This window comes from Lepidochelys kempii, chromosome 3 (genome assembly GCF_965140285.1).
Source record: "Lepidochelys kempii isolate rLepKem1 chromosome 3, rLepKem1.hap1, whole genome shotgun sequence".
Lineage (NCBI taxonomy): Eukaryota > Metazoa > Chordata > Testudines > Cheloniidae > Lepidochelys > Lepidochelys kempii.
The window spans coordinates 186,706,557-186,725,134 of NC_136382.1; the positions used below are offsets into that span (position 1 = coordinate 186,706,557).

At 43.2% G+C, this 18,578-nt stretch overlaps 1 protein-coding gene across 9 annotated transcripts in view; it reads right to left on the reverse strand.

Moving 5' to 3' along the window:
- CCDC88A (coiled-coil and HOOK domain protein 88A) overlaps positions 1-18,578 on the reverse strand; it is a 359,905-nt gene that overhangs the window by 20,829 nt on the left and 320,498 nt on the right. For 6 of the 9 annotated variants that reach the window (XM_073339323.2, XM_073339320.2, XM_073339317.2 and 3 more), the window contains 4 exons: positions 6,533-6,616; positions 5,370-5,573; positions 4,976-5,047; positions 3,716-3,796 (listed from right to left, as the gene is read on the reverse strand). In XM_073339323.2, the coding sequence (XP_073195424.1) occupies positions 3,716-3,796; positions 4,976-5,047; positions 5,370-5,573; positions 6,533-6,616 (441 nt within the window). The remainder of the gene's footprint in view (positions 1-3,715; positions 3,797-4,975; positions 5,048-5,369; positions 5,574-6,532; positions 6,617-18,578) is intronic. The other 3 variants (XM_073339319.2, XM_073339318.2, XM_073339322.2) reach the window with 3 other exon arrangements.

The window sequence follows — 18,578 nt, forward strand, 5'->3', positions numbered from 1 at the left end:
GAAAGGAGTCCAGGAGAGCTGGCTGTATTTCAAGGAATCCCTGTTGAGGTTACAGGGACAAACCATCCCGATGTGTCGAAAGAATAGTAAATATGGCAGGCGACCAGCTTGGCTTAACGGTGAAATCCTAGCGGATCTTAAGCATAAAAAAGAAGCTTACAAGAAGTGGAAGGTTGGACATATGACCAGGGAAGAGTATAAAAATATTGCTCGGGCATATAGGAATGAAATTAGGAGGGCCAAATCACACCTGGAGCTGCAGCTAGCGAGAGATGTTAAGAGTAACAAGAAGGGTTTCTTCAGGTATGTTGGTAACAAGAAGAAAGCCAAGGAAACTGTGGGCCCCTTACTGAATGAGGGAGGCAACCTAGTGACAGAGGATGTGGAAAAAGCTAATGTACTCAATGCTTTTTTTGCCTCTGTCTTCACGAACAAGGTCAGCTCCCAGAGTCTGCTATAGACCACCGGACCAGGGGGATGAGGTAGATGAGGCTTTCTTTCGGCAGCTCACGGAAGCTACTAGATCGCATGCCCTGATTCTCATGGGTGACTTTAATTTTCCTGATATCTGCTGGGAGAGCAATACAGCAGTACATAGACAATCCAGGAAGTTTTTGGAAAGCGTAGGGGACAATTTCCTGGCGCAAGTGCTAGAGGAGCCAACTAGGGGGGGGCGCTTTTCTTGACCTGCTGCTCACAAACCGGGTAGAATTAGTGGGGGAAGAAAAAGTGGATTGGAATCTGGGAGGCAGTGACCATGAGTTGGTTGAGTTCAGGATCCTGACGCAGGGAAGAAAGGTAAGCAGCAGGATACGGACCCTGGACTTCAGGAAAGCAGGCTTCGACTCCCTCAGGGAACGCATGGCCAGGATCCCCTGGGGGACTAACATGAAGGGGAAAGGAGTCCAGGAGGGCTGGCTGTATTTCAAGGAATCCCTGTTGAGGTTACAGGGACAAACCATCCCGATGAGTCGAAAGAATAGTAAATATGGCAGGCGACCAGCTTGGCTTAATGGTGAAATCCTAGTGGATCTTAAACATAAAAAAGAAGCTTACAAGACGTGGAAGGTTGGACATATGACCAGGGAAGAGTATAAAAATATTGCTCGGGCATGTAGGAATGACATCAGGAGGGCCAAATCGCACCTGGAGCTGCAGCTAGCAAGAGATGTCAAGAGTAACAAGAAGGGTTTCTTCAGGTATGTTGGCAACAAGAAGAAAGCCAAGGAAACTGTGGGCCCCTTACTGAATGAGGGAGGCAACCTAGTGACAGAGGATGTGGAAAAAGCTAATGTACTCAATGCTTTTTTTGCCTCTGTCTTCACTAACAAGGTCAGCTCCCAGACTGCTGCGCTGGGCATCACAAAATGGGGAAGAGATGGCCAGCCCTCTGTGGAGATAGAGGTGGTTAGGGACTATTTAGAAAAGCTGGACGTGCACAAGTCCATGGGGCCGGACGAGTTGCATCCGAGAGTGCTGAAGGAATTGGCGGCTGTGATTGCAGAGCCACTGGCCATTATCTTTGAAAACTCGTGGCGAACGGGGGAAGTCCCGGATGACTGGAAAAAAGCTAATGTAGTGCCAATCTTTAAAAAAGGGAAGAAGGAGGATCCTGGGAACTACAGGCCAGTCAGCCTCACCTCAGTCCCTGGAAAAATCATGGAGCAGGTCCTCAAAGAATCAATCCTGAAGCACTTGCATGAGAGGAAAGTGATCAGGAACAGCCAGCATGGATTCACCAAGGGAAGGTCATGCCTGACTAATCTAATCGCCTTTTATGATGAGATTACTGGTTCTGTGGATGAAGGGAAAGCAGTGGATGTATTGTTTCTTGACTTTAGCAAAGCTTTTGACATGGTCTCCCACAGTATTCTTGTCAGCAAGTTAAGGAAGTATGGGCTGGATGAATGCACTATAAGGTGGGTAGAAAGCTGGCTAGATTGTCGGGCTCAACGGGTAGTGATCAATGGCTCCATGTCTAGTTGGCAGCCGGTGTCAAGTGGAGTGCCCCAGGGGTCGGTCCTGGGGCCGGTTTTGTTCAATATCTTCATAAATGATCTGGAGGATGGTGTAGATTGCACTCTCAGCAAATTTGCGGATGATACTAAACTGTGAGGAGTGGTAGATACGCTGGAGGGGAGGGATAGGATACAGAAGGACCTAGACAAATTGGAGGATTGGGCCAAAAGAAATCTGATGAGGTTCAATAAGGATAAGTGCAGGGTCCTGCACTTAGGACGGAAGAATCCAATGCACCGCTACAGACTAGGGACCGAATGGCTAGGCAGCAGTTCTGCGGAAAAGGACCTAAGGGTGACAGTGGACGAGAAGCTGGATATGAGTCAGCAGTGTGCCCTTGTTGCCAAGAAGGCCAATGGCATTTTGGGATGTATAAGTAGGGGCATAGCAAGCAGATCGAGGGACGTGATCGTCCCCCTCTACTCGACATTGGTGAGGCCTCATCTGGAGTACTGTGTCCAGTTTTGGGCCCACACTACAAGAAGGATGTGGATAAATTGGAGAGAGTCCAGCGAAGGGCAACAAAAATGATTAGGGGTCTGGAACACATGAGTTATAAGGAGAGGCTGAGGGAACTGGGATTGTTTCGTCTGCAGAAGAGAAGAATGAGGGGGGATTTGATAGCTGCTTTCAACTACCTGAGAGGTAGTTCCAGAGAGGATGGTTCTAGACTATTCTCAGTGGTGGAAGAGGACAGGACAAGGAGTAATGCTCTCAAGTTGCAGTGGGGGAGGTTCAGGTTGGATATTAGGAAAAACTTTTTCACTAGGAGGGTGGTGAAACACTGGAATGCAATGCCTAGAGAGGTGGTGGAATCTCCTTCCTTAGAAGTTTTTAAGGTCAGGCTTGACAAAGCCCTGGCTGGGATGATTTAATTGGGGATGGGTCCTGCTTTTGAGCAGGGGGTTGGACTAGATGATCTTCAGGGGTCCCTTCCAACCCTGATATTCTATGATTCTACCTGTTCTGTTCATTCCCTCTGAAGCACCTGGCATTGGCCACTGTTGGACGACAGGATACTGTGCTAGGTGGACCATTGATCTGACCTAGTATGGGTGTTCGTATGTATGGTCTATCTTACACTTATTTTAAAATAGTTTCAACTTCATACATTGTAATTGCTCCTATTTTAATATTTACTAAATGCATTTGAAGGTCTACTGTATTAATATTCTTCCCTAATTTGGAAAACGAAGGGCATAAAGCAGTGGTGGGCATGTTTTTCTTTTAACAATTTATGCGAGTGGTAGGCAACCTGCAGCTCGCGTCCTGCACGTGGCCTGTCAGGGTAATCCGCTGGTGGGCCGCCAGACAGTTTGTTTACATTTGCACGGCTTCCCACAGCTTCTAGTGGTCGCGGTTTGCCGTTCCCAGCCAATGGGAGCTGCGGGAAGCGGCATGGGCCATAGGGACGTGCTGGCCGCCGCTTCCCGCAGCTCCCATTGGCCGGGAATGGTGAACCGCTGCCACTGGGAGCTGCGGGTGGCTGTGCAAATGTAAACAAACTGTCTGGTGGCCCACCAGTGGATTTCTCTGATGGGCCGCATGCAGCCCGCGAGCTGCAGGTTGCCTACCACTGGCATAAATTGTTAAAAGAAAAACATGCCATGAATTTTTTATTTTATTTTTTTACCAGCCCATCTTACAAACAAAGTCATGGAAATGAAGCATAGATGGCAATTCACCTACACCATACCTTTGACTTCATGAAGTGAAGCGTTGTTATTGCTATTACTAGTGGATGTTCTGCCACTATCAAGGCTGGCTGGTCTGGAAGCTAAATGAAAAGTAAGGAGACAGAATGATAAACACAATTTTAGCAGATGACACTATACCTTTACATTCTGATCACAGAATGTTCTGAGGTAGGAATCATGCACTATTTCACAGGCTGAGCACGCCCATTGTCAACAAAGTGTTGTTTCTTACAGATCAGAAAGTGAAGGGATTTCCAGGCAGTCCAAGAGGACACTTTAGTAAAGGATGCTACAGGAACAGTAAGATACAAGGGAAAGAAAAACAGAAAACAGAGTGCATGTTTAGAATTGAAACAGATTTGTTAGTAGGAAACCAGGATTTTAGAAGAACACAGTGGCATGCAGAAAGCTGCTTGTGATTTGGTCACTTACAACAGATTTGACAAGGAACCTTGCACACTGTAGAAATGCCACAAACAGGAGGAGCAAGAGCATCTGCATAGTGAATGTCCTGTACTCCTCCCCAATATAAGCAGGGGTGCTAGAACAATTTGTATAATGGGGGTGCTGAGAGCCATTGAACCAAAACTGTTAACCCTGTATATAATGGAATCCACTTGAAGCCAGATGGTGCTACAGCACCTCCCCCATGCCCCTAGTTCTAGCATCTGTTAGTACAAAGGAAATAATTGCACTGTTAATATTTTCCAGAATACTAAATAACGATATTTTATTTCAATTTTGTTTATATTCATTTTAAAATATTTTAGTAAAGAAAAATAGTTTCAGTTTTATTTCTTGTAAGAAATTTCTTGTATTTATTTCTTTATTTAGCTTTTCCACTCTATATTTTTACTTGATGAAAAGACTTATTTTGTACTATGAAATATATAAAACTTTACTTTAAAATCAAGAAATGAATCACTGAAACGTAAAGAGCTTTTTAATGCAAGTCAAAATTTTCCTTCTTTCACAATTAAACCCAAATATATCTGAAAATGGGCAAAAAGAATTTGTATTCTGTTCAGGTGCATTTCATAGATATCGTCTACTAAAATACACAACAGTTAGTGGAAAGATTATTTTATAGAAAAAGAAAAAGTATTAGGTTTGAAGAAATGGCACCATATAGTCAAGTCATGCGCAAAATATAGAAAACACGCTCACTTGCAATGCTTCAATTCACTGTGTGCGCAAACATCGTTAGCATTCACATCATGTATTCTTAATTTATTATTTAATTAAAGTTCACATCTTACCATGAACTCTTGATCCTGTACTAGAATCATCACTAATGCCTTGTGGACTTACATCTTCAAAGGATGTAGTATCTATACATAGAGACATAAAACAGTATGTAAATTAAATTTCACGGCAAAAATGTAATATAAACATTTGTCATCTGTAAAATGTAATGAAATAATTATTTCAAATACAATCCATCTTTGCTTATGTAGCCTTTCTGTAGGAAAAACTCTAAGGTATTTTACAATACTAGCTATTAAACCCATTCAATTACTTCTTAGTACTGTAATTCAATTATTCAGGTTGTTTTCTACAGAAGAATGTGAAATATGAAGGAATAAAAACAGATTTATATACAATTGTTGTTACCAATATAATCACAACAGTGCAAAAAGCTTCTACCTATACCTTTATTATTTAGCAATTGCTTGGATCTGAAGCCTGAAGAAGAGTTGACAGTTGCAAAGTTGATAGCTGTAGTAGAGAAGGCCATAGCTCCCAATTCTTTTTTCCTTTTACCCGTAGATCTATCATCAGGGCCCTCCAGATGCTCAGAACTACCTGTCCATTGTCCTCCTGCTAGGACCATGGACTGCACCAGGTCATTCATGGCTGGGATGCAAATGAAAGCAAATGAATCAGCATGGTTGAATGTATTTTTTTTATTTTTATTTCGTATTGTAAAAAGTTTGACATTTGTCTAAGCATCAAGGCATATTGAATACTGAAAGCTACAAACACAAGATCATCCATGTTATGACATGCAATCAGCTCAATGAATGAAAAGTATTATAGGCCATACTTTCAGTTCAGATATGATTTTTAATTGATTTTATTAGATAAAAGTGCCATGCTTGTGCTGCAATGATATGCAATATATATGTTAGAAGCTTTGATATGTTGTTTTGCAAAGACAAATGGAATGAATAAGGGTAAGATGGGCAGAGGTGCTAACACAACATGAACTTTGGCAATGATTGGGGTCCTTGTTCAGTGCAGGTTACTGCAGGAATACTGTATTTTGCATTATAGTAGTTAAAAGGATCTGAAAGAGATGGCATCCTATGATATACTGCTTTGTTTTACAACACTATAGAAGTGTCCACCCCCTTTTTAAAAAATAGAACGTTTTAGTAAAGAATAAATGACACATATTCGAAAAGAGTAACAGACCACTTTATATCCTTGCACTATTTTCTCTATAGATTCTTTAAACCAAAAATTTAAGATATTTGTGGTTTATAAAATGCTTACTAAAAGTGGAATTTAAAACTATTCAAATGTCTATAGAGTGCACTGTACATTTATATACACATGCATGCACAATGTGTATATATAATAAATATGTATACAAATATATAAAATGTAATCACAATAAATCGAGTATGTATATATACAAATATTATTCAGTGCCAAGGTTTTTCAAAAATTCTTCCAGCTCCTTGTATTATAGCAGGACTTGCACATTGCAAAATAGTAAAAAACAGCACAGTCCAGGGGAAAGGTTAGTGAAAAATTAGTAATGGAAGCCGGTGTAGCCATTTAAAAGAAGCTAACTGTCAAAGTCTTACACATGGAGCGACGGTAGAAGGCCTTCATTTTGTCTTTTTCCTTCGGTCTGTTCCTCAAAAAGGGCAGTCTTTTCAGTGCAATCACTTTTATGTCATAGCATGAGGAAAAACGGAAACAGGGAAATGAAAGAAAAAAGGGAGAAGAACAGATGGAAGTTAAATGTTGAAACTAAGGATAGAAATGAATGTTTGAGTTTCAGCTATGTATGCTATGCTAAAAACTATTATTCTCATGCTGCTGAGTGATAATGAAATATGGAAACTACGCTATGAAACCTTCAATATACTCAGAAAAGCACTGAAGACAATGGTGAGGAACGTAATATATTTTGCAAGTGCAGAATGCCAAATTCTTGAAAAAACAAAAGTAACTTCTTTGCAGAGATTTATATAAAGAGATAGAGTTTTCCAAGAAAGTGGAAAATAGATTTATTCAAAAGGCCTAAAATTTGATTACTTTGTGATTTCAATAAAACATCCACTTTTCCTCTTTAAAAAAGAGTTTGAAACTTAATTACTTGCTATAATGTGTCTTTTCTAATTTGCTTTTCTCTTGTACTTTTCACTCATGATTTACATTTTTATAAGTTTTGATACATTATGTATTGTGCATATTAATTAAATAACTCTCTCTTTCACTCTTTGTTTCTGTACATTTTCTTTCTATGGACCACCTGTTCAAGGGACTATGTGAACGGAGTGCAGAAAACTGAAATAATAAACTACAAGTTTGTTATAAAGCTGCAGTGGTTGCTCAGATTTCCTGGTTGGCATGGTACCCTGCCAAATTGCTACTGGAAAAAAGTACCAAACAGAAGATTAACACCTCCTCCTGACCACCACAAAAAAAAAACAAAGAAAAAACAAACAAAAATGGGGGTGTGGTTATGACATTTTGGGGAGTCAGAAATATTAAAATAATACATGTAACATCTGCAAAAAGAACATTAAAATTATATTAATTATTACAATTAGAAAAAAGTCACAAGTTACTCCTGTCCTTAGGTTGGAGTGCAGTGCAACAGTAACTTGTTAATAGTGGACATCTGTGTCTTCACGTAGCATCATATAAATGTGTCAGCAGACTGCCAAGCATACAGGAGCAACATGCAAACAATGGAGATGCAAGGGCTTCATCTTTGACAGAAGGGAGCTCAGAAATCAAAAATTTCTTACAAATGCCCAGGCCCCTGCTTCATTTGCATGCTACCCAACATCACAATCTACAGGTTTTACATCTTGTCATTTGCCTCAAATTTGCCTGTTACATAGCCATTTAATATGCATGCACATGGATTTTTCTATATTTTTAGACACATCTGCTCCTTCTGTATTTCTCTGCACAAAAGGGGAAATATACCCTATATTTTGTTATATTTCTTTTTAGTTTGACGAAAATGGTGGTTCAACAGAAAAAATCAAAATGTCCAATTTCTGGTATCACCATTATGCAGTATTTCTAATACTGCTCTATTATAAGAACTATTTCATGTTAGAATTAATACAGCCATGCAAAATCACCATGAAATGGTACCAGGCCAAATAAATGCTACTTAGCCATAATTATGGTGTAAAAATAAAAAAAATTACTAGCCTGTCAAAAAAAAATTCCCTGGCCCCTAGTGAACAGGCAAATAGAATTTTGCATGGCTGGATTAACAATGCTAGAAATAGTATAATTTCAGCTACTTAAATCATAGAATCATAGAATATCAGGGTTGGAAGGGACCCCAGAAGGTCATCTAGTCCAACCCCCTGCTCGAAGCAGGACCAATTCCCAGTTAAATCATCCCAGCCAGGGCTTTGTCAAGCCTGACCTTAAAAACCTCTAAGGAAGGAGATTCTACCTTCTAGGCTTGGCAGCTGCAAGTGGCTCTTTAATGTGTCTTCTTGTGGGTCTTTGCAGCACCTTTTTAAACACAGTATGATTTAATTATTACCCAATCTAAGTTTATTAACCAATCAGGATGCTTTTACTATGTTATTAACCAATTGTAGAATACTTGCTCAGTCGTTTTGCTGTGAATTGATACATATACATACACACACACACACACACACAGAGTAAATGAAACAATGAATTTATACTACTGTGGCTCTTTTGGGTAACGTTGATTGCTAATTTGGCTCCTAAACCACTGAGGTCTGAGTATCACTGGTACAGAGTGAGTTCTTTTCTGAAAGCCTATGGCACACTGGTGATTGATATCACCGTGAATTGTATGCATTACCACTATATAAGGAATTATGGATACTCATTGATATTGGGCTGTACAGTCTCTCCAGACAGGAGGGAATGCCACATTTATTAATTAAGCATGGTGGAATCAGAAACAATGGAAACCCCATTTACACAGAAATTGTATGGGGGATGAGAAGCCCACAGGAAGAGAAAGACACCATGAGATCATTCTGCCTCTTGAAAACAATTAATTGAATTTTGGAAGATATAAGCAAGGAGAGAAGCCATCTTGGGCATCCATCACTAGACAAATACAAGAGGCCAGAGCTCTTCCAAGCTAAGAAAAATATGTCCTTCAACCAAGGAGGATTGAAGTCTCTGGAACTGAAGATAGGTGAGAAATCTGAGTAGGCAAAGATCTTTCACTTAAGATGACATGAGAAGCAAGCACCTTGTACTTTTGTGGAAGGTCCCGCCTGGGGGAAAGATGGCCATGGCTGGGAAAAAGAACGACTAGGTAGAGAAACTAGCTTGAACAAAGACTGTATCTTACTAGATTAGGTTTAAGACTTTTAGATGCATGTTTTCACTTTTATTTGCTTGTAGCCCTTTCTAACTTTATTGCTTATACTTAGCATCACTTAATCTATGTCCTATTGTTAATAAATCTGTTTTATTTTACTATAAACCAACTCAATGCTGTGTTTAAAAGGAAGGGTGCATTTACTCAAGCTAAGTTAATAAGCCGTGATGTAGTTTTGTCTCTTTACAGGAGTATTGAACATTATTATTTCTCTGAGCTGTCCAGGAAAGGGCTGAACATTTCAGGGCACACAGTTTTTGGGAAATTTGGAATGGGGAGTGTGTTGGGGTCATCTTGCTGGTTGTAACCAAGGCTGGTTGAAGACAGAGTGTGACTGGTGTGTTGCTGGCAGGCTGCTGGCATCAGACTTCTGGACTCAGTGCTGCTGCTATATACAGATATTCATAGTGGCAGGCTGCTTGTGAGCGGCCCAGGTTGGGAGCTACAGCACTAAAGAGCTGTGAGGCACCCAGGGTTACAGGGCAGGTGGTGACAAAATCCTTTATTGGTCTGGACTGCCACCTGAATCCCATGACACACACTCCCTCTTTTTTCTTACTGAGTTAATTTTATTGTGGTTGTTTCTAACTGCATTTTGTTTTTCATCCAAACTGACAAGAAATTACCTTTGATTATGTGTTTTATAAAACCTGTGTTCATACTACAAAAAGTATACAGTCACAAGTAAATAATTACAGTTAAGACAATAGTTATCTTAACTTCATGGTGATTCTTGGTCTCTAAGAAACAGATCCACAAAAAAGGTTGGCTTGTGGCCCTCAGCTAACCTACAAAATGTGAGATTTAGCTGTAGATACTGATGGTGCTTAGCTCACTAAAGCAGATATCAAATCTGTCCTTTGATAGAATCTGCTCTTCTTCTTGTTGGAATCACATGATTGTTGCTATGTGTGACATATGGCTGAAACATTGCCTGAAAAATCCTTGTGACTGGTATGTGGAAGTGGAAATGCTTTTCTTGGCAGACGAAGCAGTGGCCAAAAGGTTTTAAACATGTCCTGGCATCTTTAATGAAGTGCATCTGTTTTGATGCTGAACAATTCAGGGTCCTCAGAGATCACATCTTCTATTGCCTTTTGTACCCCCCCCCCACAAGTAAGGCAGAGGATTTTAGCCACAAAGACAAGAACAACATTACAGTGGTTGCCACTGTTCTCAAATCCAGTTGGAAGAACTACATTTCCACACTGTTATATTAAAAAATTGTCAAAAAGACAATGAACTATATCTATTTTTCACAAATTATGACAACACAGTCACCAAGCTAGTCCAGTGCTTGGGTGAGGAACTCACGGATGAAGAACACCTTGAAGTTGATGCTGAACCTGAGAAAAACAGAAGTCATGCTGTTTAGAAGAGGCAAATACTTTTGAGAAGTTTGCGACAGCCATGACACATTATTTTCTACCTGAGGAAGTAAGCTCATCATTTGTAAAGTTAGGAGTGAAAGGAGGGGTAGGTCTAGACACTGAATCCCCAAGTCCTGATGTCTCTGCACTTCAAGAGCTTCCCCTACGTTCCTGTCTCAGTTCCCCTGGGAAGGCTGCCTTGGTTCACAGTGGAGCCAACGAAGCAGAACCACAGGAAACCTTTTAGGCACAGATGACCAAGGCTAGCAGGCAGCCAGAAACAGAGCTGAAGAGGATTTTTTTTAAGCTGAGAGCAGCTAGAGGGTTTTCTGTCTATTTGCCTGGAGACAGAGATGTTAGTTTTTTACAAAGAGGTTTTTCTTTTTTGAGCTTGAGTTTTCTCTACCTAAAGGCAGGGTAGTTAACCTCCTGCAGGGAAATTCACAAGTTGTTTTTTTTTTTTTCCTCTCCTAACTCTCAGATATAGCAAGAGTTAAGCACAAGAAAGCAGGAAAATGACTACCAGTGAAGCAGCTAATAAACTAGAGCTGGCCAGATTCGAACCTTGAGAGAAACAAAAAGAGCATGATAGACAGATGATCTTAAGGCGCTTGGAGGTGGAGGCAGAAAAAGCCAGGGTGGAGGCAGAGGAAGCTGCCCACAAGACAGCTATGGAGGCAGAAAACGCCAGGGTGGAAGCAGAGGAAACTGCCCCTAAGAGAGCTATGGAGGAGAAAGAGAAAGATAGGAAGCATGCACTGGAGATGGAGAAGGCAAGGGATCAGCAGAATATACCAACCAACCCTAGTAATCCTTCTCCAGGTACCACTTCCCATCCCAGAAAGTTCCCCACCTACAAGGCAGGCGATGATACCGAGGACTTCTTAGAAAACTTCGAAAGGGCCTGCCTTGGGTACAGCATCTCTACAGACCAGTACACGGTAGAGCTGAGGCCACAGCTCAGTGGAGCCTTAGCAGAGATTGCGGCTGAAATGCCAAAGGAACACATGAACAGTTATGAACTTTTTAAAACCCAGGCGAGAGTCAGAATGGGACTAACACCCGAGCATTCTCATCGGCAGTTCAGAGTCCTAAGGTGGAAACCAGACGTGTCATTTACTCGACATGCCTACCACATTGTGAAAAATTGGGATGCCTGGATATCAGGAGCAAGTGTTAAATCTCCAGAAGAGTTGCCCTTCCTAATGCAAATGGATCAGTTCTTAGAGGGTGTTCCTAAGGAAATAGAAAGGTACATCCTAGATGGGAAGCCCAAAACTGTAATCGAGGCGGGGGAGATTGGAGCCAAATGGGTGGAGGTGGCAGAAAAGAAAAAAAAACTAGTAGCAGTTGGAGCGAATATCAGAAGGGGCAACCCGAAACAAAACCCTATCACCGGGGGTAACTCAAGGCCCCACCTACATCCCAAGGAAAACCCCAGACACCTTATCGTCCCACCACACCATTCTCCAGCAACCCATCTCGCTCCAATGCCCAGTCAACTGGATGATGTTTTAAATGTAATGAGCTGGAACATGTGAAGGCCAACTGCCCCAAGAACCCCAGCAGATTACACTTCATTGCACTGGGGTCACACCAAAGGTCTTCAGGCCCAGATGCCTCCCAGATACCCTTAGAGTGAAGGGAAACTGTGTGTGGGCGGGAAGAAGGTTACAGAACGGAGGGACACTGGAGCGCAGGTGTCAGCTATCCATCAATCCTTAGTGGACCCCAACTTAATCAACCCAGAGGTCCAAGTGATGATTCAACTCTTCAAGTCCAACTCTTTCAATTTGCCTACAGCCAAGTTGCCTGTCCAATACAAGGGCTGGTCAGCAATGTGGACTTTTGCAGTCTATGATGATTATTCCATTCCCATGCTGCTAGGGGAAGACTTGGCCAACCAGGTAAAGCTGGCCAAGAGGGTGGGAATGGTCACCCGCAGCCAGACTAAGCAAGCTTCCACACCTATCCCTGTTCCTGAGCCTTCCACCAGGGCCCCATCTGTGTTACCAGAGACCCAGATGGAGGTGGGGGAACCGGATCCCCTACCAATAACTGCAACAGCCATAGTGAATCCAGAGACCCAGCCAAAGCCAGTCCCCGAACCGAAACTGGCGAAGCAACCAGCAACAGAACCATTGCCAGCGCTGAGTCCAGTGCTTGCAACCCCGTCTACAGCTCGAACACCAGAGGGCACCATCGAGCCTGCACTGGCAGCAGCAGCAAATGACCCTACACAAGAGGCTCAGCCAGAGCCTGAAATACCCCATAGTGCACCAGCGGACAGCGGTTCACCATCAATGGAAACAGCCCCATCACCTGCATCATTTCCAGAGGGACCAAGCCGAGGTCCACAATCCATTGAGGAACTGATGTCTCCAGCATTAAGGGAACAGTTCCAGACTGAACAGGAAGCAGATGAAAGCCTCCAGAGAGCTTGGACAGAGGCATGGAGCAACCCACCGCCTCTCAACTCTTCTAATCGATCCCGATTTGTTGTAGAAAGACGACTTTTATACAAGGAAACTCTTTCTGGTGGACACCAGGAAAACTGGCATCCTCAGAGACAGCTGGTAGTTCCAACTAAGTACCGGGAAAAACTCTTGAGCTTAGCCCACAATCATCCTAGTGGCCATGCTGGGGTGAACAGGACCAAAGACCGTTTGGGGAGGTCATTCCACTGGGAGGGAATGGGCAACGATGTTTCTACCTATGTCCGGTCTTGTGAGGTATGCCAAAGAGTGGGAAAACCCCAAGACCAGGTCAAAGCCCCTCTGCAGCCACTCCCCATCATTGAGGTTCCATTTCAGCGAGTAGCTGTGGATATTCTGGGTCCTTTTCTGAAAAAGACACCCAGAGAAAAGCATTACATTCTGACTTTCATGGATTTTGCTACCCAATGACTGGAAGCAGTAGCTCTAAACAACACCAGGGCTAAAAGTGTGTGCCAGGCATTAACAGACATTTTTGCCAGGGTAGGTTGGCTCTCCCACACCCTCACAGATGCAGGAACTCATTTCCTGGCAGGAACTATGGAAAGCCTTTGGGAAGCTCATGGGGTAAAGAACTTGATTGCCACCCCTTACCACCATCAAACAAATGGCATGGTGGAGAAATTTAATGGAACTTTGGGGGCCATGATATGTAAATTCGTAAATGAGCACTCCAATGATTGGGACCTAGTGTTGCAGCAGTTGCTCTTTGCCTACAGAGCTGTACCCCATCCCAGTTTAGGGTTTTCCCCATTTGAACTTGTATATGGCCGCGAGGTTAAGGGGCCATTACAGTTGGTGAAGCAGCAATGGGAGGGGTTTACACTTTCTCCAGGAACTAACATTCTGGACTTTGTAACCAACCTACAAAACACCCTCCGAACCTCTTTAGCTCTTGCTAAAGAAAACCTAAAAGATGCTCAAAAAGAGCAAAAAGCCTGGTATGTTAAACATGCCAGAGAGCGTTCCTTCAAAGTTGGGGACCAGGTCATGGTCTTAAAGGTCCTCCAGGCCCATAAAATGAAAGCATCGTGGGAAGGGCCACTCACGGTCCAGGAGCGCCTGGGAGCTATTAATTATCTCATGGGATTCCCCACCTCCAACCGAAAGCCTAAGGTGTAGCATATTAATTCTCTAAAGCCCTTTCATTCCAGAGAATTAACAGTTTGTCAGTTTACAGCCCAGGGAGGAGATGACGCTGAGTGGCCTGAAGGTGCCTACTAAGAAGGGAAAAGTGATGGTGGTGTGGAAGAGGTGAACGTATGCAGTGACAGCAGATCAAGGAGCTGTGCACTAGCTACTCGCCGATGTTCTCAGCCACCCCAGGGCTGACTGAACGGGCATACCACTCCATTGACACAGGTAATGCTCACCCAATTAAAGTCCAACCTTACCGGGTGTCTCCTCAAGCTAAAACTGCTATAGAACAGGAGATCCAGGATATGCTACAGATGGGTGTAATATGCCCCTCTGGCAATGCATGGGCATCTCCAGCGGTTCTAGTTCCCAAAACAGATGAGGAGATACGTTTTTGCATGGACTACCATAAGTTAAATGCCGTAACTTGCCCAGACAACTATCCAATGCCATGCACAGATGAACTACTGGAGAAACTGGGATGGGCCCAGTTCATCTCTACCTTGGACTTAACCAAGGGGTACTGGCAGGTACAGCTAGCAGAATCCGCCAAGAAAAGGTCAGCCTTCACCACACATGTCCGGCTGTATGAATTTAATATGCTCCCTTTCGGGCTGCGGAATGCACCCACCACCTTCCAAAAACTTGTAGATGGTCTCCTAACAGGATTGGGAGAATATGCAGTCGCCTACCTTGATGATGTGGCCATATTTTCGGATTCCTGGGCAGAACACCTGGAACATCTACAAAAAGTCCTTGAGCGCATAAGGGAGGCAGGACTAACTGTTAAGGCTAAGAAGTGTCAAATAGGCCTAAACAGAGTGACTTACTTGGACACTAGGTGGGTCAAGGAACTATCAACCCCCTACAGGCCAAAGTGGATGCTATCCAAAAGTGGCCTGTCCCTCAGTCAAAGAAACAGGTTCAATCCTTCTTAGGCTTGGCTGGATATTACAGGCGATTTGTACCGCAATACAGTCAAATCACCGCCCCACTAACAGACCTAACCAAAAAGAAACAGCCAAATGCAGTTCAGTGGATTGAAGAGTGTCAGAAGGCCTTTAACCAGCTTAAAGCGACACTCATGTCTGACCCTGTGCTAAGGGCCCCAGACTTTGACAAACCGTTCCTAGTAACCACAGATGCGTCCCAGCATGGTGTGGGAGCAGTCTTAATGGAGGAAGGACCGAATCAAGAGTTCCATCCTGTCACGTTTCTCAGCAAGCAGCTGTCTGAGAGGGAAAGCCACTGGTCAATCAGTGAAAAGGAATGTTATGCCATTGTCTGTGCTCTGGAAAAGCTACGCCCATACTTTTGGGGATGGCATTTCCACCTGCAAACCGACCATGCTTGCGCTACAGTGGCTTCATACCGCCAATGGAAATAACAAAAAACTTATTCAGTGGAGTTTAGCTCTCCAAGATTTTGATTTCGACACAAAACACATTTCAGGAGCTTCTAACAAAGTGGCTGATGCACTCCCCCGTGAAAGTTTCCCAGAATCAACTGGTCCAAATCGTCCTTAAGATGTGGGAAATATTGTTAGTCTTTATACAGTTAGTAGTATATTTAGAGATGCGTGTGTCTTATTAACTCTGTTTTATTCTCGAGCTCCAGGAAGAAATCACATCCAGTGTTTCACCCTATCTGTGATTTGGGGGGCGTGTCATAAATATAAAGGGAAGAGTAACCGCCTTTCTGTATACAGTGCTATAAAATCCCTCCTGGCCAGAGGCAACATCCTGTTACCTGTAAAGGGTTAAGAAGCTCAGCTAACCTGGCTGGCACCTGACCCAAAGGACCAATAAGGGAACAAGAAACTTTCAAATCTTGGGGGGGGGGGGGGCAGAGGGAGGCTTTTGTTTGTGCTCTTTGTTTACGTGTTTGTTCTCTCTTGGGACTGAGAGAGGCTAGACAGAAATCCATCTTTTCCAACCCATCCTAATCCAAGTCTCCAATATTGCAACCAGTGTAGGTATGCCAGGCAAGGCAGATTAGTTTATCTTTTGTTTTATGAGAATTTTCCCTGTGTTAAGAGGGAGGTTTATTCCTGTTTTCTGTAACTTTAAGGTTTTGCCCAGAGGGGGATCCTCTGTGTTTTTAATCTGAATAACCCTGTAAAGTATTTTCCATCCTGATTTTACAGAGGTGATTCGTTTATCTTTTCTTTAATTAAAATACTTCTTTTAAGAACCTGATTGATTTTTCATTGTTCTTAAGATCCAAGGCTTTGAGTCTGTGTTCACCTGTACAAATTGGTGAGGATTATTATCAAGCCTTCCCCAGAAAAGGGGGTGTAGGGGTTGGGGGGATACTTTGGGGAAAGATGTCTCCAAGTGATCTCTTTTCCTGTTCTTTGTTTAAAACGCTTGGTGGTGGCAGCATACTGTTTAAGGCCGAGGCAAAGTTTGTACCTTGGGGATGTTTTTAACCTAAGCTGGTAAGAATAAGCTTAGGGGGGTCTTTTATGCGGGTCCCCACATCTGTACCCTAGAGTTCAGAGTGGGGAAGGAACCCTGATACCATGTCTTTAGCTTATACAAGCATAACAATTAAATACAATGGTTGTTAATAACTTAGCTTAATTACAATATTTTTTTCAAAGAAAGCCTATACACAAGATTTCAATTAATTTTAACTACTGTATATAGAGGAAATTTTGAAGAATCTGTGTTATTCCATTATTAAGATAATTTTAGACAAAGAAAAGATCGACACCAATGCTACATTTCTTAAACGACCCATTTAAAATTAATTTTAACTCATAAAATAATTAACAGATTTACTTGTAAATTCTAAAAAAAAATAGTATCTATATTTAAAGAGTAAGTGCCGAAAGTTTGCGGAAGATATACTCTATTTTTCATATATAACAAAATGGATGAATTGGTGCTGTAAGCACAAAACAGAACACAACCTTAGCTATGAAACTATGACCAGTGCCTCCATAATAAAGAACAGGAGAGTTCTCTGTCTCTAGATTCAGAGCTTCAGCAAGTCTCACGAGGAGAGGTGGAGAGACTGACATTAAAGCCTAAGATTAATCCAGAAATGAGGAAGATGGTGATTCTCCCTCTTGAGAAGGGTTATCTACCTGAAGCCTCTTCATCTTCACAATCTTCTGAAGCCAACAAGGGCCTAGGAAAAGATAGCAGTTGAGAGGACAGATATTCATTTTGGAGATGGAAATCTGACAGGAGATAGTCTCTTTTAGCTCTTTTTCATGGAAAAGATTTATGAATCTTTTGGACCCCAGAAAGTTAGTTGAGCCAACATCAGTCAATAAAGCCAGGATCACCACTTTATAGGGATAAACGTGGATTTGATGATCTCAAGTTGTAGTTCTTAGTAGGTTTACAGAATAAAACAATCTGAAAGGAGTGGAAAGCCCTGGACGGCGAGGGATCTTAGGTGAACCTGAGGCTCTATACATTATGACATTGAGGTTAACCCTCAGCCATGGAACCTACTGCTCCAGGTTACTGTACTGATGAAACATGAAAAGGGATTACGTTGCAAAAGAGAATTCCGTGCCCAGAGCTACAAAAGAGAAAGATGACAAAGCTTGACTTGCCCACAAGCTGAGTTTCTCCTATTCACTTAGAATCCAATACACAAGAGGTGGGCAAACTATGGCCCACGGGCCACATCTGACCCGTCAGACCATTTAATCTGGCCCTCAGCTCCAACCGGGGAGCGGGGTCGGGGCTTGCCATGCTCTGCGCAGCTCCCTGGAAGCAGCCAGCAAGACCCGACCCCAGCTCCTTTGTAGTATGCAGAGGCGTGGCCATGTGGCTCTGAGCACTGCCCCGTCGACAGGTGCTGCCCTCGCAGCTCCTATTGGCCGTAGATCCCGGCCAATGGGAGCTGTAGGAGTGGTGCCTGTGCACAGGACAGCGCACAGAGCCACCTGGCCACGCCTTGGAGCCAGAGTGGGTACATGCTTCCGGGAGCTGCTTTCAGTAAGCGCCGCCTGGAGTCTGGACCCCATCCCCCTGCCTACACCCCAATCCCCTGCCCCATCCCTGATCCTCCTCCTACCCTCCGAACCCCTCGATCCCAGAGCCCCCTCCTGCATCCCAAGCCCCTCATCCCCAGCCCCACTCCAGAGCCCTCACACCCCCCAACCCGGAGCCCCTCCCATACCCTGAACTCCTCATTTCTGGCCACACACCCATCTGGAGCCCTCACCTCCTCCCGTACCCTTACCCCAATTTCATGAGCATTCATGGCCCACCATACAATTTACATACCCCAATGTGGCCCTCAGGCCAAAAAG